The 16,858-nt window shown below is 33.9% G+C and overlaps 1 protein-coding gene and 1 non-coding gene across 2 annotated transcripts; both read left to right on the top strand.

The window, feature by feature from the left end:
* Positions 1-6,094: 6,094 nt before the first annotated feature.
* On the top strand, positions 6,095-9,173 carry LOC7472735 (uncharacterized; the record flags this gene model as incomplete). Its single annotated transcript, XR_008058014.1, has 3 exons — positions 6,095-6,815; positions 7,617-7,679; positions 8,338-9,173. It is a non-coding gene; the product is annotated as an uncharacterized LOC7472735 (transcript).
* Positions 9,174-10,842: 1,669 nt separating this feature from the next.
* Positions 10,843-16,169, top strand: LOC7479314 (uncharacterized). Its single transcript, XM_024607756.2, has 8 exons — positions 10,843-11,286; positions 11,583-11,645; positions 12,421-13,185; positions 13,332-13,466; positions 14,064-14,147; positions 14,260-14,319; positions 14,440-14,526; positions 15,711-16,169. Exons 1-8 carry the CDS (start codon positions 10,903-10,905, stop codon positions 15,978-15,980), a joined length of 1,848 nt encoding a protein of 615 aa, XP_024463524.2. The 5' UTR covers positions 10,843-10,902; the 3' UTR covers positions 15,981-16,169.
* Positions 16,170-16,858: the final 689 nt, after the last annotated feature.

The raw sequence follows: 16,858 nt of genomic DNA, 5'->3' as shown, positions 1-16,858 counted from the left end.
GATAAATAAAAAAATTCGAGATAACTCATCTTATTTTTAAAATTAATGAAAAATCATACAGAAACAAAAAAAAAAAAAAAGGGGAGCCCGATATTCAAATAAATCAAACACCGAATGATAAAACTGAAAAAAACACAAGTTAAAAAAAAACAAATGATTTAATACCTTACACTATGTTTGCGGTTTAAATATTTCTTTTCTAACCTTAAAAAATATTAAAATGAATGAAGATGCCGACACACTGGATGGTATATTTTAAAAAATAACTATCGAGCAATTCATTAAATTTAATTAAAAAATTATTTAAAAAGAAGCTAAATCTAGTAAAGGAAAAAAAAATCTGAGATAATCCATGTCATTCTTCAAAGCAATGAAAAATTTTATACAAAGAAAAAAAATCATGGAGCCCAATATCCAATTAAATCAAATGTCAAATGATGAAACTGAAAAACATGAGCTTAAAAAAAAAAAGAAAAAAGCAATCAATATACTTGGACGATTCTTCTAAACCTAGGTAAATCTTTCAAATTCACAACCCGTTAAATTCTAAATTTCAAGTTAATCAAGAAGCTCAATTTAAAGTTGGAGAATGAAATCGAAAAAAATATTAAAAATTTTCAAGGTTAAAAAATAGCAATAAAAAACGATGATAAAATCTAATATGTAATAATGAAGGAGGATGCAATTGTAAAAAAAAATCAATTTCAAAAACCATCCAAAATAAAATAAATACAAGTTAAAAGAATGAGAATCATTTTTGAAATGAAAAAAATTGACGGAGGATGAAATCAAGAAAAATAATTCAATTCATTAAACTAATTCAAATAAAAAAATAACAATTAAAAGAATAGAAATCAGAACTATGAGGAAAAAACTTGAAGGGTTGTTGTGAAATGTTGTAAGGGCAAATATGAAAATCAAGAAGGAAAGAGAAAAGAATAAAAAAAAGTCAATTGTTACCAAACCATCAGGAATTAAGTCACGTGAAGAGGAAACTCTTGTCATTGCAAATCAAAAACATCAAGGAAGTTGATTTTTACTCGTTGCGAGTCACCACATACATCACCCGAAGACAGCAGAGTGACGCACGCACTAGCATGTTTCGTGAACATGCCAGCAACTTTTTTTTTATTTGTTTATTAAGCAAATTACCAAATCAACCATAAGATCACCCAATAATTACAAATAAAACCAATATGAAAATACCAACATGCGCCGAAGGAAAAGCTCAAGACCTTTTAATTTCAAGGGCAATAGAGTAGTTACACTGTCCATGTCAAAAGAAAATTTCAAAAAATCTTTAAACCGTATTTATTTTTGTTTTGTTTTTAAGAATAACCAAGTAATTCAACTGTGTAAAAAATTATAAAAAGACCGAAACATCTCCAAATAAATATAAAATAACAAGTGAATATGGTGAAAATACCATCTTACACCTGTAAGACAGCATTGAGTTTTTTTTTTTGAAAGGTAAAAATATAATCTTGAATTAAGATAAATTTACAGTTTTTTTTTCCCGCATGATGTAGGTTATTTTAATAATGGAAGGGAAGTCTTGATCTGAAAATCTCTTTAGAATGTATAATTTTGATGTCAGGATGTGCCTATAACATCACCTAATAAAAAACATAAGATGATATATTTTATTAAAAAAAATCCAAAATTAAATTCAAACCGTTTACTTTAATTCTCTGATATTTTTTAGCACGAGTTTTATCTGGTCACTGACCAAGTCTAGTTACATTATTACACTGGCACGGCAGATTGAGTTGACTTCTCAGCCTATTTTTCAATTAAATTCTCAGTGAAGGAACATTTTATCATTCAAACCACGTGGCCAAGTAGGGTGGTGGGCCACATCATTATTTTATATTGCTTCAGCTACCATTGAAAATGGAAACTTTTGTATTTTTTTTTAATGTTTTTAATTATTTTATTTTATTTTATATTGTTTTGGTATGTTAATATTAAAAATAATTTTTTTAAAAAATATTATTTAAATAATTTTTTAAATAAAATATACTCTACTATTATAATTCCAAACACTATCAGGATCTTTATACAACAAAGATTTTTTTTTTCCTCTTTCTCTTTCTTTTTCATAATTTATTGAGAGGTTGGAGTCACACAAGGAAACATGCTTCATTTGACATCTGAACAACGTTTTTTTTTTTAAAAAAAATCCTAGATAAAAAAATAATTTTTATGTTATGATTTTTTCTCTACAAACACAATCTAACAACTCATCAAAAATTCTTTCCCAGGCTTTGATTTTATTTCCACAAGAGTGTGGTTGCGATTACTTTTTAAAGTGTTTTTCGTGTCCAAATATATTAAAATAATATTTTTTTTATTTTTTTAAAAATATTTTTAAAATCAGTACACCAAAACAATCTAAAATATATAAAAAATATTAACTTTTAATAAAAAAATTTAAATTTTTATGAAATACGGTCTACAGTAAGTTTTCAAATGCATTCTTCATTATCAACGGAAAGCATTTCTAAAACACAAAGATTCTAATCCAAAACCAATACCGAGACCCCAAAAACACTCGAAGCCCAGTACAGTTATCCGATGACTTCCTAATCCTATCAAGACACAAGTCCATAATCCTTTTCCCAACTGCAAACCATAAAAATATATATATATATATAGTTCAACAAAAACTAAAAAATGTGAAATTCAGACCAAAAAGGGCTACAATTGTTTGTTGGTCGTAGTGGCTCTTTGCCAAGATACTAGCGGTGGTTCTATATATGCTGGCGAGGGTTGATCGGTGATAAATGAGATGGTTGTCATCCAGGGACTTGCAGTATGATTGAGCAAATGTACTAAAAGATAAAAAACAATACACTACTCGCTCTCTGGGAAACTTTTTAGAATTTATTTTTTAATTAATTATACCATAATAAAAAAATATATCTTTAGATAAATAAAATTATGAAGGGAATATATATATCCTCAAATTTGAATTTTTTTTAAACGTTGTATCATATTCATCTAGAGGATTCATTTTTTAAATTGTTCAAAAAGAAAAAAACTTTGTTTACGTGAATACATGTTTGAAATACATCAAAATAATATTGTTGTAATTTTTAAAAATTATTTTTAATATCAGCACATTAAAACAATCTAGAAACACAAAAAACAATTTGAAGTAAGGAAAAAAATAAAAATAAATTTTTTTTTTAAAAACACTTTTGAAACATAAAAATAAACGAGTTTTCATGCGAGTGAATCTTAAAAGCGTGATAGCATGACACCTTTAAAATTTACAAAAATATACAATTTGCACCCCAAAATTAGCACTTATTGTGTAACCATTTTTATCTTAAATAATCTATTGATATATCATAATAACAGTTCACAAAAATCCTGGCTTCCCTGCCCACATTTCCACCTGGATGTTGATTTTTGTCAGCGTGTTCTTGATGTTTGATTATGGTGATAAGTATATTTATTTCTCATGTTATTGTTTGAGTTATAATTAAAGAACAATATTTTATCTTAGAAAAAAAATCAATATTTTATCTTGAGATCTGATTAAAGTAATCACTGAATTTGTGAATGCGTTAATGTGAATGTTAGCCTGTTTACACATATAGTAGCTTGAAAACATCTTAATCGTTAATACACACACACACACACACACACACACACAAACTTCTATAAAATAATATCTTTGTAACTATAAAAATTTATTAATTAATCAACAGATCATTTAATAAGTCGGGACTGAATAAAAAAATTATTAATTTTTTTGGCTTCTGTTTTGTTTTTTTAATAAAAAATCTATGTTTTTCTTTATCTAATTTTATCATTTATAATTTTATTTATTGAAGATTGAGCTTTACGATTTATTGCGATTTGTTTTCTACGTGGTTAATTTAGTCTCATGACATATGTCGCGGGTTTGGAAGGTTAACCCGGTTGGCTCGAGGTTTTTTTTTTAATTAATATTTTTTCAATTTCATCATTCAATATTGAGTTTATTAGGAATTAGACTTCATGATTTGTTTTGGTTTGCTTTCTATGAGATTATCTCGATCTCATGATTCGAGTCACGAGTTTTATAGGTTTATTTGTGTAGATTTGAGTTGTTTTATTGTATCATATTTTTAGATTGATTTATTTTTAATGTCATTATTCAATAATGGATTGATTTGGAATTAAGCTTCATAATTTGTTTCAATTTGCTTTCTATAAGGCTATCCAAATCTCATGATCTAGGTCGTGAGTTTGACAAGTTAACCCGGGCTGACTCAAGTTATTTTTTTGTTTACTTTCTACGAGGTTATCCCAATTGACGGGTTAACCAAAGTTTACTAAGGTTATTTTTTGTGTCTCTTTTTAATTGGAATTTTTTTTTCAATTTCATTATTCAACTTTGAGTTGATTGAAAATTATGCTTTATAATTTATTTTGATTTACTTTCTAAAAGGTTATCATGGTCTCATGACCCGAGTCATTTTTTTTAATTTTTAATTATTTTTTTATTAAATTTCATTGATCATCATTAGATTGATTGATAATTGAGTTTTATAATTTGTTTCTATTTGCTTTATATGGTGTTATCATGGTCTTATAATCCAGGTCATAGATTTGACAAGTTAACTTAGGTTCGCTAAGATCAATCAAATATATTGTTGTCTTAATAATTTTTTTTAAAATAATATTTTCGTGAGTCAAATTACTTTTTACAAGTAGTTCGAATTATCGTCAAGTGAAATAAATCATATTGGTTCAATCCCATGCTAGAAAATGTTAACAACACTTGTATATATATATTTTTCTTACATTTATTTATTTTTATCTTACCCACAACATAACACATAACATAGAGTGCAAGCCAATACCATTTCATTTAATGAATGGAAATTAAGGACTAGGTACAAAGAATAAACACTGAAATATATTTTGTTTTTTCTAGTTTAGTGAATCTATTCTCCGGAGAATGGAAGAATTATTCTATAAGGTTTTACAAGTAAAAACGACGAAACTCGTGAATTGAAGTCATTTTCTATACCACGAGGATTGAAAGGTGGAATTATAGTTTGGACAAGGATGACTGACTACTTGATTGGTTTCCCTGGACACGTCTTCAAGGCCTCCTCCCCTACTTTCAAAGGGCATCTGAGAAAACATTGAACCTGCAACGTCGGTCAAATTCTGCAACTGTACAAATCACCCCAACTCAAATTAGTTTTGAACTCTAAACCTCACACCATGACAAAAAAAAAACAACAACATCTATCCAAGTCTATTTTGAAGTGACAATCTCGACCAACTAGAACAATCCCTTTTTTTGGCTGCCATGATGACGACACGTAGATAATTTAGAATTCATTCCCGCACCTCAAATCAAAATTAAGCTCTAGATTCCTTTTCGGCAATGTTGGGCAGCAAGGCTAGCCGCATGTTTGTCAATGTTTTTTTTTTGGTATTTTTAAGTCTTTTTTTTAATATATTAATGTTAAGGATGTATTTAAAAAAATAAAATAATATTATTTTAATATATTTTTAAGTAAAAAATACTCTAAAAAACAATCAATACTATAATATAAAGATGAATATATGAAGGAATTAAGAGGTAGACATGGTGATTGAAGCTGAGTAAGGGATGGAGGTCTACTTATATATGCTGATACCATGTAGAGTCGGAGAAAGAATAAAGATTTTATGGTTATTAAGTTTAGGGCCATGAGATTAATCGAGGTGCGTGCAAATTAACCCGAACATCCATGTTAATAATAAATAAATAAATAAATAAAGATTTCAAAGTTTTAATCTTCACTTTACAATTGTACAGATAAGTTGTTTATATATATATATATATATATATAATCCTAGTACAACTGATTGTATAGATATGTATTTAATTCAAACATAGTTATAACTGATTGCTTCTTTCATGTAATTCAAACCTATGATATTTCTACTTGTGTGGAAATGGCACTCTACTTGAATGCGTAATCTTTCATGTGTTGTCACTGGTGAAGATGAGCTTGTATGAACAAGAAGTCATTTGCTGACTGGGAGATCACAGTCGCAACCCCATTCTTATCTTGATTCTTTATGTTTGTGCTGTTGAAATTCAATCTTGTCATGGTCAGTAGGAATTTTCCGCCTAATTGGGAATCCTTTGCTTTGCAGGTGCGAGACAATTCTTCAGCCTGGCTTAATCTGCACAATACGAATTTAAAAGAATCGAGCAAAGGCAAGGCACCGGGACAAGAAGTTTTATACATCGATGAAGAATAATGTGGTGTACAAATGCCACCACTGTTCACATTTTAAACAAAAAAGAGGAACTCCTAAAGGCCTGAAGGAAATATGCCCACCCAAGCCCACGCCGGCTGCTAAATCAAAATCTGCCAAGTCCATGCTTCAAAAGTCTGCCAACTCGGAGGAAGGCACAAGTAGCAAAGATGAGATAATCAAGATACACGAGACAACTTTGCCTGCAATTAATGGATACTTCCACCATGAACAGTCTAGCAATTCCATTTGCGAGAGTTAAGACAAACGAGATAATTAAGATTGACGAGACTGCTTTAACTGGTAAATATCGGTAAGCACTTACATCACAAACAGTCCAGCAACTCCACAACCAAGCAACAAATTTTCTCTGTTGGATGCAAAGAAGAGAAAGAGAAATAGATCAGCAAACAAAAAAGAGCAGTCTGAAAGCAGTTCTGCTGCAATGGATGCGGGAAAAACTGTCAGCAGCACGTTAAGTGAAAGAAAGAGAAAATCTTGGACAACCCTGAAGGAAATTGTGGAGAAAAGAACACGATAGGAGTCGAAACATTGTAAGTTTGACAAAGCCAATGTTTATTTAAAAAAGGAAAATCATTTTAGCATTTTAGACTGCTGCTGATATTTTCATGGCCAATCTTTTTTCATTGCTGTGTAAACAATTCTGAAGGGGAAAAAAAGAAGAGTTTCAAGCTTTATTCCAGAAAGAAGAAGGTCACAAAATGGGGACCCAGTTTTGGAAAATAACAAATGTATATACCCCACCACCTCAAGCCTCTTCTACCAAAACTTGACGTTTTTAGTGTGATCCTTGCACGATTAATTTAATAACTCGTAGCAATTACTCCTTAAAAAAATAATAAAAATAGCTATTGTCTGGTTTGTTTTATTGATCAGACGCGGTTTTTATTCTGGACCTATTTTGTTGAGGATTTGGAGTTTGTGTGGGGTAACAGAATTGGGGAGTGAAAATGAGGAGCAAACTCTCCTGAGCTTGAAGCGGCTTCTGGGAAAATGTACATTTACAGGGAAAGGAACTGAAATGATTGATGGAATTCAGAGTTCTTGTTTTTCTTCTTTCAATTGTTTTCATTCCTTGATTGCTTCTAGGGTTTTCATGTTTGAGTAATTCCTTGTTATAGGGTGTTGTGGTAAAGTTAGGTTAGCTAATTGGACAATTTTGAAATTTAAGCTGTCAACTGTTTGTGTGTTTAAATTTGACGTGGAGATGCATCACTTGTTTTGAGGACCTTTGTGTGGAATCATGGTTGCATTTGCTTTCTTTTTTCCTAAATGTTCATGTCATCGTCAGACTCAGGTTATAATTTTCTGTTTCTGGTTTCCTTGTCTTGCAGGAGGATCCTGTGCTTCTAGCTCCTGAAACTAAAGAGCAAAAGCCGGGCATTGCAGCTATCAAGGTAACTACATGGAATTGCTTTATGGTGTTCCATAGGCTTTTTCATTGATCATTTTTGTGTTCTATGTCCCATCTGGCGGACACACACTCATGCCATTGGTATTTATATCAGATGTTTGTACATTTTGCCATTTTCACTTTATTCCTCACATTTGCTTTTGATGCTAAATATTCTAAGTGGTGAAGCAAAAACATGATTCTCTATTTTTATGGACAAAGATGTTATTTTAGCTGTTACCATCAGCATAAATATCGCAATTCCTGTGTTGATGGCTCAAAAGTCGATCATCTTTACTGATGTCTTTATCTAATGATATGCAACTGATTGTTAACTGATCTAAATTCTTCCCCAGCCTATTCAATTGAATTAATTGAGACTGCCTTCATTTTATGCTTAGCATTAACATTTGGTTCCTGTTTCAAGACAGAAGAGATGAGGACAGTGAAAATAGAAGGGATATTCCCTCTTTAAACAGGAGTAAAGAAATTCACTCCAAAATTTTTCTAGAGATAAACTTATTTTATTTCTATGTCTTCATCCATCCAACTAAATACGTTTCTATCTCTTCTGTGTTTGTGGACACTAACCAAATGCAAACTAAAAACTTCCATGTCATCTCTTTCCTTTGAGACCAACGGACTTGGCATTCTATTTACAGGACGTTACTCAGACCGTTGATGGTATGGTGATGCCGTGATGGGCACTGGACAATGATTATATCGCCCTGAAGAGGCTGAGAAAAGTGGTGGTGGAAGCTGGCAGATACGTGACACTAGGGAGCTATTCTACAGTACCCATCATGTTGAGGTCCCAGCACAAGTGTGTGGTGCATTTTGTCCCTGTCAACAAGCAGCTTCCAGATTGCAGAAAACATCGGTCCAGCAAGTTTATGATGCCGTACAGCAAAAGCTCTCGACCGACAAGGACCATAACTAGCATTTCTGATCATCCTAATGTTCTAACAATTCTTTGGATGCAGAGAGGAGAAAGAAAAATAGATTAGGATGCAAGTAGCCAAGGGATCTAAAAGGAGTTTGCTGCAATAGTTGCTCAAAAACTTGGAACAGCAAGTAAAAGAAACAGAATCTTGGACTAGCATGAAGGAAATGATTGACATCAATGTGCATGAAGTTGTCAAAACATAATTGATTTGACTAATTCAATGTCTGTACAGGTAGGATAAGCATTCTTGTGTTTAAGATGCGAAGATCACGAGGGGTTATCTGAATCATCTGACTGTGAAACTTCCTTTCGTTTTGCTTTCATCTTTTTGTTATCTTTGTCTCTGCCGCTTTTGCTGCCCGACTTCATTTTATGCTCCAAAATCATGCTGTCTACACAGGTCTAACATGATCTTACAACTTTTTCCTGGCTGCGTCATGGTGCATTGTAGAGTTAAATGAATTTGGTCATGGCCTATGGACATTTAGGTAGATCGTTATCTATAAACATGAACGGTATAAATTATAACCACCTTTTCTTTTTAAATGAGCATTTTCAATTCCGTTCTGAGGTTTTTTTACCAATCCTTTTACGTGCTGCCTAAGTTTCTAATGAAGCATCTGAATCAAAGAGTTTTCACTGCGTTTTGCACATGAAACAGAACTCGAACGAGTCTCGCAAAGTTCACACTGATCAATGACTACATCATTAGCAAATGGTGTTGCTGAAACCGTGAAGTTCTGATATGCAAGACTAACTTCTTCAAGTCATGTTTATACTTAGAAAAAAAAGCTCCACTTAATAATGATCATAACTGGTGATGCTCCATTTACATTTCTCTATAAACAACAGACACTGGCTTTCTTGACATGGATGGACAAGAACTTCAACCCTTGACCGAGTGATGCTATCCTCTAGTCTTATAAATGAAACCTCTGGCACTCTTGATTCCTGTCTTTTTTCTTCTCTTTTTTTTTTTTGAATTTTGAGTAGGCAGTGAGAGTCTGTACACAGAGAATGAAGAGAAGCACATGTCTTGCATTAAAATACTGTCTTCTTTTATAAATTAGACAGAAAGCATTTCATGCTTTACAAGGCTTATTAGTTTTATTGTTAATTGGCATCAAGTGAGCGCGTTCAAGGTTCAGATGACCTGTGGGAAAAGCAGGGTGAAGGCTTTGCAGTGTTGTGATTTAAGTTGTCATTGAATATTTCTTTCTATTTTTTGCTTTTTTCTTGTATGTTGCAAGAGGAATACGAAGGGATTTTCTTTTTGTTAAAAAAACAATTTCTCATTAAAACAATGGTTAAATTAAAAAACTCTTATTGTTATGAAAGAAAATGAAAAGATTTTTAGTCCCGGAAATATTTTATAATTTAAACTAAAGTATAGTTTATAGGCTCACGTCAAATCATTTTTATAATTTTAAAACATATCAAGATCATAGAGAATTATTTATTATTGTTATTAAACCCGGCTCAACATGTCAATTTTAAAATCTCTTAATTCGACTCCCCGTCTAATTTAAGTTTAAAATTAAATTATATGAGAATTGTTCCAATACAACACAATTGACCTAGTCAATTAAAAAAGAATCTACTCGACTGATCAATAGATATAAAGATGAAAATAAAAAAAAATAATAAAATTAACAAGAAAAAATTTCTTCATCCAACTTTTTATCTAGCTTGAATTTAAAATTAAATAATATGAGAGTTGTCATGTTATAATCTGGTCGATTTGACTAATCCATAAACAACCCAAATAGTTATTACAAAAATATTGTGATGAAAAAAAAAAAAGAAATTAAAAAAATAAAAAATAAAAAAACAAAAGGGATAAATTGAAAAAAAGAACCTTCAATATTCATATAAACTTAATAAGCTTTCCCAAATTTTTTAATATAGTAAGGTAATTGCATCTTAAAAAAAAATATACCATACTTTATCACAACATTCTTTAGCGATGAAAAAAAAAAAATACTCACAAGAAAGCACCATTACCCTTACTACAATTTTCAATTTTTTCAAATTTATCATCTAAAACTTTCTCGAATGTGTTTATTCGCACAGCGCACCTTATAAAAAACAATTCTTCGTAAAAATAATAATAATTAAAAAAAACACTAGAGAATTCAATTCAATGGCATAGATGCAGTTTAGTTCAATTTATAAGGCCATTTCTGTATTCTATCAGTGTCCTATATAAGGAATCCAACGGCTTCCTCCTTGGTAACTTATCTTCACCACAGCTGTTGACAGTGAAGAAACCGAAACCAAAATGGGAAACCGAAGATTCGCTCAGGTCTCCACTAGCGACGAAGAAGACGAGGCGCCACCAAAGGCACGATCATCATCAACGACCACAAGGCCTGGAGACATCAGCGAGAGGAAAAGGAAGAAAATGAAGCTTCAAGAAGAAGAAGAGGAAGAAGAAGAAGTAGTGACGACAAGGAGAGGGAGAGGAAGACCCAGGAAGAAATTAAGAGAAGAGAAATCGGAGGATGAAGTAGAGGAAGAGCTCGAGGAGGATCCGGAGGAAGAGGAAGAGGTGCCGCAGGAGGATGCCAAGCCCGTTGGGGATTCGACTAGGGTTTCGGGGAAAGGGAGAGGGAGGAGAACTCATTATGATGCTTTTGAGTTTGATGGGAATAGATATGAGCTTGTGAGTTTTTTCATTTAATTTAATTCGTACAATTAGGATTCTTTTTGCTATTTAGTTACATTTTTTGGGAGAAATATTAGGTTTTGCGCTTTAATTTTGTCAATTGATTTTGTTCGTTGAATGAATCTTCGCATTATTAAGCTGTCAGCTGTTTTATTATCCATACTTAGCCTGTAAATGCAGCAGTGGTTTTGAGGGATTTCGTGGAATCATTGTTGCTTTTACTGCTCTTTCCTAATTGTTCATATGATCATTACTGTGGATATTTGTTTGTTTCTTCTCTGATTGTTCTGCAGGAGGATCCTGTCCTTCTAGTTCCCGAAGATAAAGAGCAAAAACCTTATGTGGCAATTATCAAGGTAACTCATATTATTTTAGTTCCTTGTGTGCTCTGTGTCCTATTTGCTGGATATGCATCTCATGCTTAGATGCTCTAATTTGAATTTCATATGGTTTTCCTCCTTCACTTTTTATTCAGTATTGTCTCTTTGACGGTGGATGATTTGGTGGTGAAGCGAAAAATTGATTTTTCTGTTCACCTTGATAATCAGATTCTTTTGTGGTTAATGCCGTGCAAATTTCTTGGAGTTTCCGTGCAGGTTTTGTTCTGGTTTGAAATTATCATCTTTAGTAATGTTTGATTCTAACGATGGACAGCCCTTAACTAAATAATGGGTGATGGGTTTAAATGAATGATATATTAAAATATTTCCTAACATGAAACGGTGGTAAAATATGAATCTCAGTTAACTTGGGAATTTTTACATTCAAGATTATGAGAAGACCCCCAACCACTAGTAGGAAAAGGGATGGGGGTTGCATACCTCTGCAATTTATTCATTTAGATTCCATTTTTTTTTCACTTCTGGGGATGCAACTAAACTTCTCTTCACACTGAATGAAAATTTCATTTTGTAACCGTTTTCTCACATTTTATTATGTCATAGGTCTCTCTAGTAAAAGTTTCTAAGTACACACTTGTGGGCCAATTTTATGCTTCCTTATCAGTAATCATAATTAATACTCAACAAGTAAATTTGTTTAGATTGTTTTTGCTTTCATTTTGTATTTATTATGTAAGATTTCTGTCATCACTTTCCATCGTGTCCAATGGAAGTGTTATTCTGTTGATAGGATATTTCTCAGACTAAGGATGGCAGCATGATGGTCACTGGGCAGTGGTTTTATCGCCCAGAGGAGGCTGAGAGAAAAGGTGGTGGAAGCTGGCAGTCACGTGATACCAGGGAGCTTTTTTATAGTTTTCATCGTGATGAGGTTCCAGCAGAGTCTGTCATGCACAAGTGTGTGGTGCATTTTGTCCCAGTTCACAAACAGCTCCCAAATCGCAAACAGTATCCTGGTTTCATTGTCCGGAAAGTGTATGACACTGTGGAGAGGAAGCTTTGGAAGCTTACTGATAAGGATTATGAAGATAACAAGCAGCATGAAATTGATCTTCTTGTTCAGAAAACTCTATCACGGATGGGAGACCTTCCTGACATTGAAGTTGAAGATGCTCCTGCCGCTGCTCCTCCTGAACTGGAAGATCCAACAAAGGCAAAAAGAACTCTGAGGAGAAAGACTGTTTCACCTCTTGATGTGACAAGGGAGGAAGAAGCAACAACCAGATATGATAATTTTAAAGCTGAAACACCAGGAAGCTGTACAGGCAATGGCTCGGAGTATTATGCCATCTTAGTAAAGTTTGATGCATTGACTGGTGATACCCATCGAGACAAATGGCTGGAGCGGCTTCTTCAGTGTATTCAGTATATGTGCATTTCCTCTAACAGCACCCTTGATGATGATAAGATAAAAGGTGGTTCTGATGGCGTTGACCATAAAAAAGAGCAGAAGTCCCAGGGAGCTGCAAATGGATCTGAAGAAAATAGTGTGAAGGTGTATAATTTGTTGTGTACTTAGCTTTGGCATATGATATAGTGAATTCCATTTTTGGTATCTTGATTAGGAGCAGATTAGGGATGGAAATTTGACAATTTTGAAGATTTTACGACTCCAGCACTCTAATTTGTTGTACATGACAGGGAGGCAAGTCTTTTCCCTGGCCAGAAGCTGCTGTTCCTGCAGTAAGTGCTCTTGAGAAGGCATCGCATGATGCACTTTCCTCTGATTTTCAGAAGTATAATCAAAAGTTGCGTCAGCTAGTGTTCAACCTCAAGGTTAGTCTTGCTTTCCCTTTCTTTCGAGGTTGCTGTGCTCTGGGGGTTCACTCTGCATGGATACTCTTCCTCCTTTCTGCTCAGGGATAAAGGTGCAATACTGCAACGGAGCTGAGTTCAGTCTTCATAAATGATGTGCAGTCATTTAGTGGGACTGCAGTTACCGTTTCTTTACATTTGGATACTAGTGATTCACACATGTACGTGTTTAGCTGGTTTACCAAAATAAAATAGTGAAGTGTTTTCTGTCTGCATTTTAACGAAATTCTTTTAAAAGAGAAAACAGGTATATTCTTAAAATCAATGATGCTAATACATATGTATTTAGTTGCATATTGAAATGAAAGATTGAAATTTTATCAAAAGCTTTTGAACGGAATGCTTTTAAAGGAAAAACTAAGCATTCAAGTAGGTTTGCCTGAAGCAGTATTGATATTTTTTTGTGGAGTATGGTCCAGATTCATATGCTTAATACTTTGCGGTGGAACAGGATGCATCTCGAACTAATGGTGTTGAGTTTCCAACTTTTGACTGAACATCTTACCTTCTTTTGCTGAGGATATTGACATCAATTTTTCTTCTTTAAAAAAATTTCAGAATAATGCATTCCTAGCCCGCCGTCTGCTAAACAGAGAGTTGGAGCCCTCAAAAATATTGAACATGTCACCGAATGAGTTAAAGGTATAAGTTCTCTTCCTGCTCGCCATTATTTTGTTTATTTCTGCTGTTGTGATTTGCATCTGGAATATGTACAACATTCATGAAGTGTATGAATTAACAAACTTATCTTCAGGAGGGTTTAACAGCAGAGGAAACTGCAAAGAAGGAGCCTGAGGAGTCAGAGCGTATGCAGGTTATATCATTTGACCACACTTTGGTTTTAACTTTGAGATATTAGAATATTTTTTGGCTGTACACTTGGATGTGTGCTTGTGCTCTCACTGCTTGGCTGACCTGTTTGCATGTGTATCAGATGACTGATGCTCGTTGCTCAAGATGCAGCGAGTTTAAAGTGGGACTAAGGGACATCATCCAAGCAGGACATGGAGCCCGCTACCAGGTTTTCTTCACACCAGAACCTTGTTCTCTACACCTCTATTATTTTTGACATCAACAATAATTTCAAATATTTAGCAAGTTGTGTTGCTGTACTGACTGCACTACATTTAATGAGCTAGGGTGCAAACGCACAATGCATAAAGTGAGTTGATAGATGTGCTATTGTTTCGTGCACACTAGCATGATATGTTCATATTATCAAGCTGTAGACAACAGGTCTGCATTTCCATGTCTGCATTTCCATGTCTGCTAAACTAATTGATAGTTGTGGTTCAGTCCTCTTGTGCATGTATTAAATCCCCATAACCATATGAAATATTGGCTTACAAGTCAAAATTTTACTGACCACGGTAACTCAGATTGCATTTCAGATTCCATAGACCATCCATGATAGTGAACAACTTCATAAGGCATTGTGATTGGAGATAAAAACCTATGATAGTTCAACGAACAAAATGTCCACTGCTGTTGCTCATAGATAAGAAAGTATAAGCCATGAATTGTTTTCTTAGATGTTGAAGCAACAGCAATTCTGATTGGAGATTAAAACCCTTTATTTTCTTTCTCCGGATTCTACGTCTTGTTATATTGCACAAGTATTGGGACTGAACACGGTATTCAAAACCAATTTGCATGTTTTGATTGTATCATCTGGAAGTTCCTTGGGTTTGACTTGTCTTTGGACCTTAACTAAGTTGACATCATAAAGAGCTATTCTTTCAGTTGCTAATCTTGCCAGATATTCCTGTTTGATAGCTATCTCTTCTTCAACTCATTGCATTTAATGCTAGGTCCTGACCTAAAGAGGTCATGTACTTTGCATTAGCAGCATGTAATGGCAGTGGGCATCTGTTCTGGAGGGCTTGGCTCTGCCAAATTCTCCTGTTAACTTGTACTCCATGAGACATTTTTCATGGAAGCATGAAATCTAAGAAATGTTTATGGAAGGCAATTCTTGCCTTTCTTTTCTACTGATGATGGGATAGGAAGTTTTTTATTTTTTCCCCCCTCCTGAATTTGAAGTCTTGAATGTTTTATCTGTAATATAAATGTGACTTTATTTTGAACGATTGGACTACATAGTGCAACTCTGAATTGCAAGCTCCGATATGTACTGGTTATTGTCCATGTGCATAACTGCCATATTTAAGCCCTGCAGTTAACTTTAGTTTCTCCGGTTTACAGTTGGAGTGTATTGCCTGTGGCAATTCCTGGTATGCATCCAGGGATGAGGTATCTATGCTATCAATAGATACACCAAGTTCTGCCAGAAGTGTAGGCACTGCACCATGGGCAACTGCCAAGTTTGACGAGGTTGAGAAGAAGCTAGTGAGTCCCCGTGAATCTGACAAGGCAGCTGAATTCCTTAAGAAAACAAGCGAACCATACATGCCCGTCTTGGAAAACCAGAGATCATTTAACAAGGTCAAGATTGAAGAGAATCCCGAAATTTGAAATTTGAAAGAATGCTGAGTAGTAAATACAGCCAGGAATTTGCTTTTGCTTGTACAGTTGTTCAAAGTGGGCTATGCCCGTTTCTGAAGGTTAGGTTTATTTATCAGATAATTAACAAAGAGTTGGTGTACAGGAGTAGGTTTATGTTAGCAAAACTGTCAAAAGCTTCAAAGGGTTCTTTTTACCTAATCATTGCTGGATGGAATTTCATTGTAAACCTAATCATGGCATGTCCTCCTCGTCCATGCATCAAAATCAAAATTAACTGAAATTGCTGTAGTTATTTGGATCTCAACCGAAATGGATAGAACTTTTTGGGAAGCGTGCAAATATCTAGCTCGCTGCTGGTACGCATGGGCCGCAAGAAAGAAAAATAGCATCCGCATGACCAGCTCTCGAGGCTTTTTTAAGCACTCTGTTGTTGTTCAAGTGCTTTTGATAGACAGAGGATTCCCCACCTGCTACATGTTTGATTCATATTTAACCCTGATTGAAAAAACAAAAAAAGGAAGCTTAATTTTATGTGGCAGATTGCGTGTCGCTGAGACGGACTGCCTCCCCTCAGTTTTGTTTCCTCCCGCCTAAACCAGCCATCGTGCACTTGTTTTTACCATATTCCCCTTTGACCATGAAGCAGAAAGGGATGCCCACAGATTCCATATGACACAACTGCCCTTTCAGCACTTTTATGTGCCTGCCACAAAAACTAGTCACATGCTGCTGGGGACTCGACAACCTGGTGGACAAATCAACAAATTTCATGGAGTATGTTACAAACAACAAGTAAAGTTTTTCATTCAATCCAACAAGTTCGCAACAAGTTCTTAAATCAATTCGAACCACTTTAATTTACTTTAAGGACCACTCACGCCTAAGCT

This window comes from Populus trichocarpa, chromosome 1 (assembly GCF_000002775.5).
Source record: "Populus trichocarpa isolate Nisqually-1 chromosome 1, P.trichocarpa_v4.1, whole genome shotgun sequence".
Taxonomy (NCBI): domain Eukaryota; kingdom Viridiplantae; phylum Streptophyta; class Magnoliopsida; order Malpighiales; family Salicaceae; genus Populus; species Populus trichocarpa.
Note: the sequence above shows the minus strand (reverse complement) of the source record. Positions and strands in the feature narration are given on the sequence as shown.

Excerpts from the sequence above, each read along its gene's own strand:
- LOC7479314 (XM_024607756.2), top strand. The coding sequence starts at position 10,903 with ATGGGAAACCGAAGATTCGCTCAGGTCTCCACTAGCGACGAAGAAGAC. Across the intron at positions 14,148-14,259 it reads TGTCACCGAATGAGTTAAAG|GAGGGTTTAACAGCAGAGGA; the intron begins GTATAAGTTCTC and ends ACTTATCTTCAG. Across the intron at positions 14,527-15,710 it reads GACATGGAGCCCGCTACCAG|TTGGAGTGTATTGCCTGTGG; the intron begins GTTTTCTTCACA and ends TCCGGTTTACAG.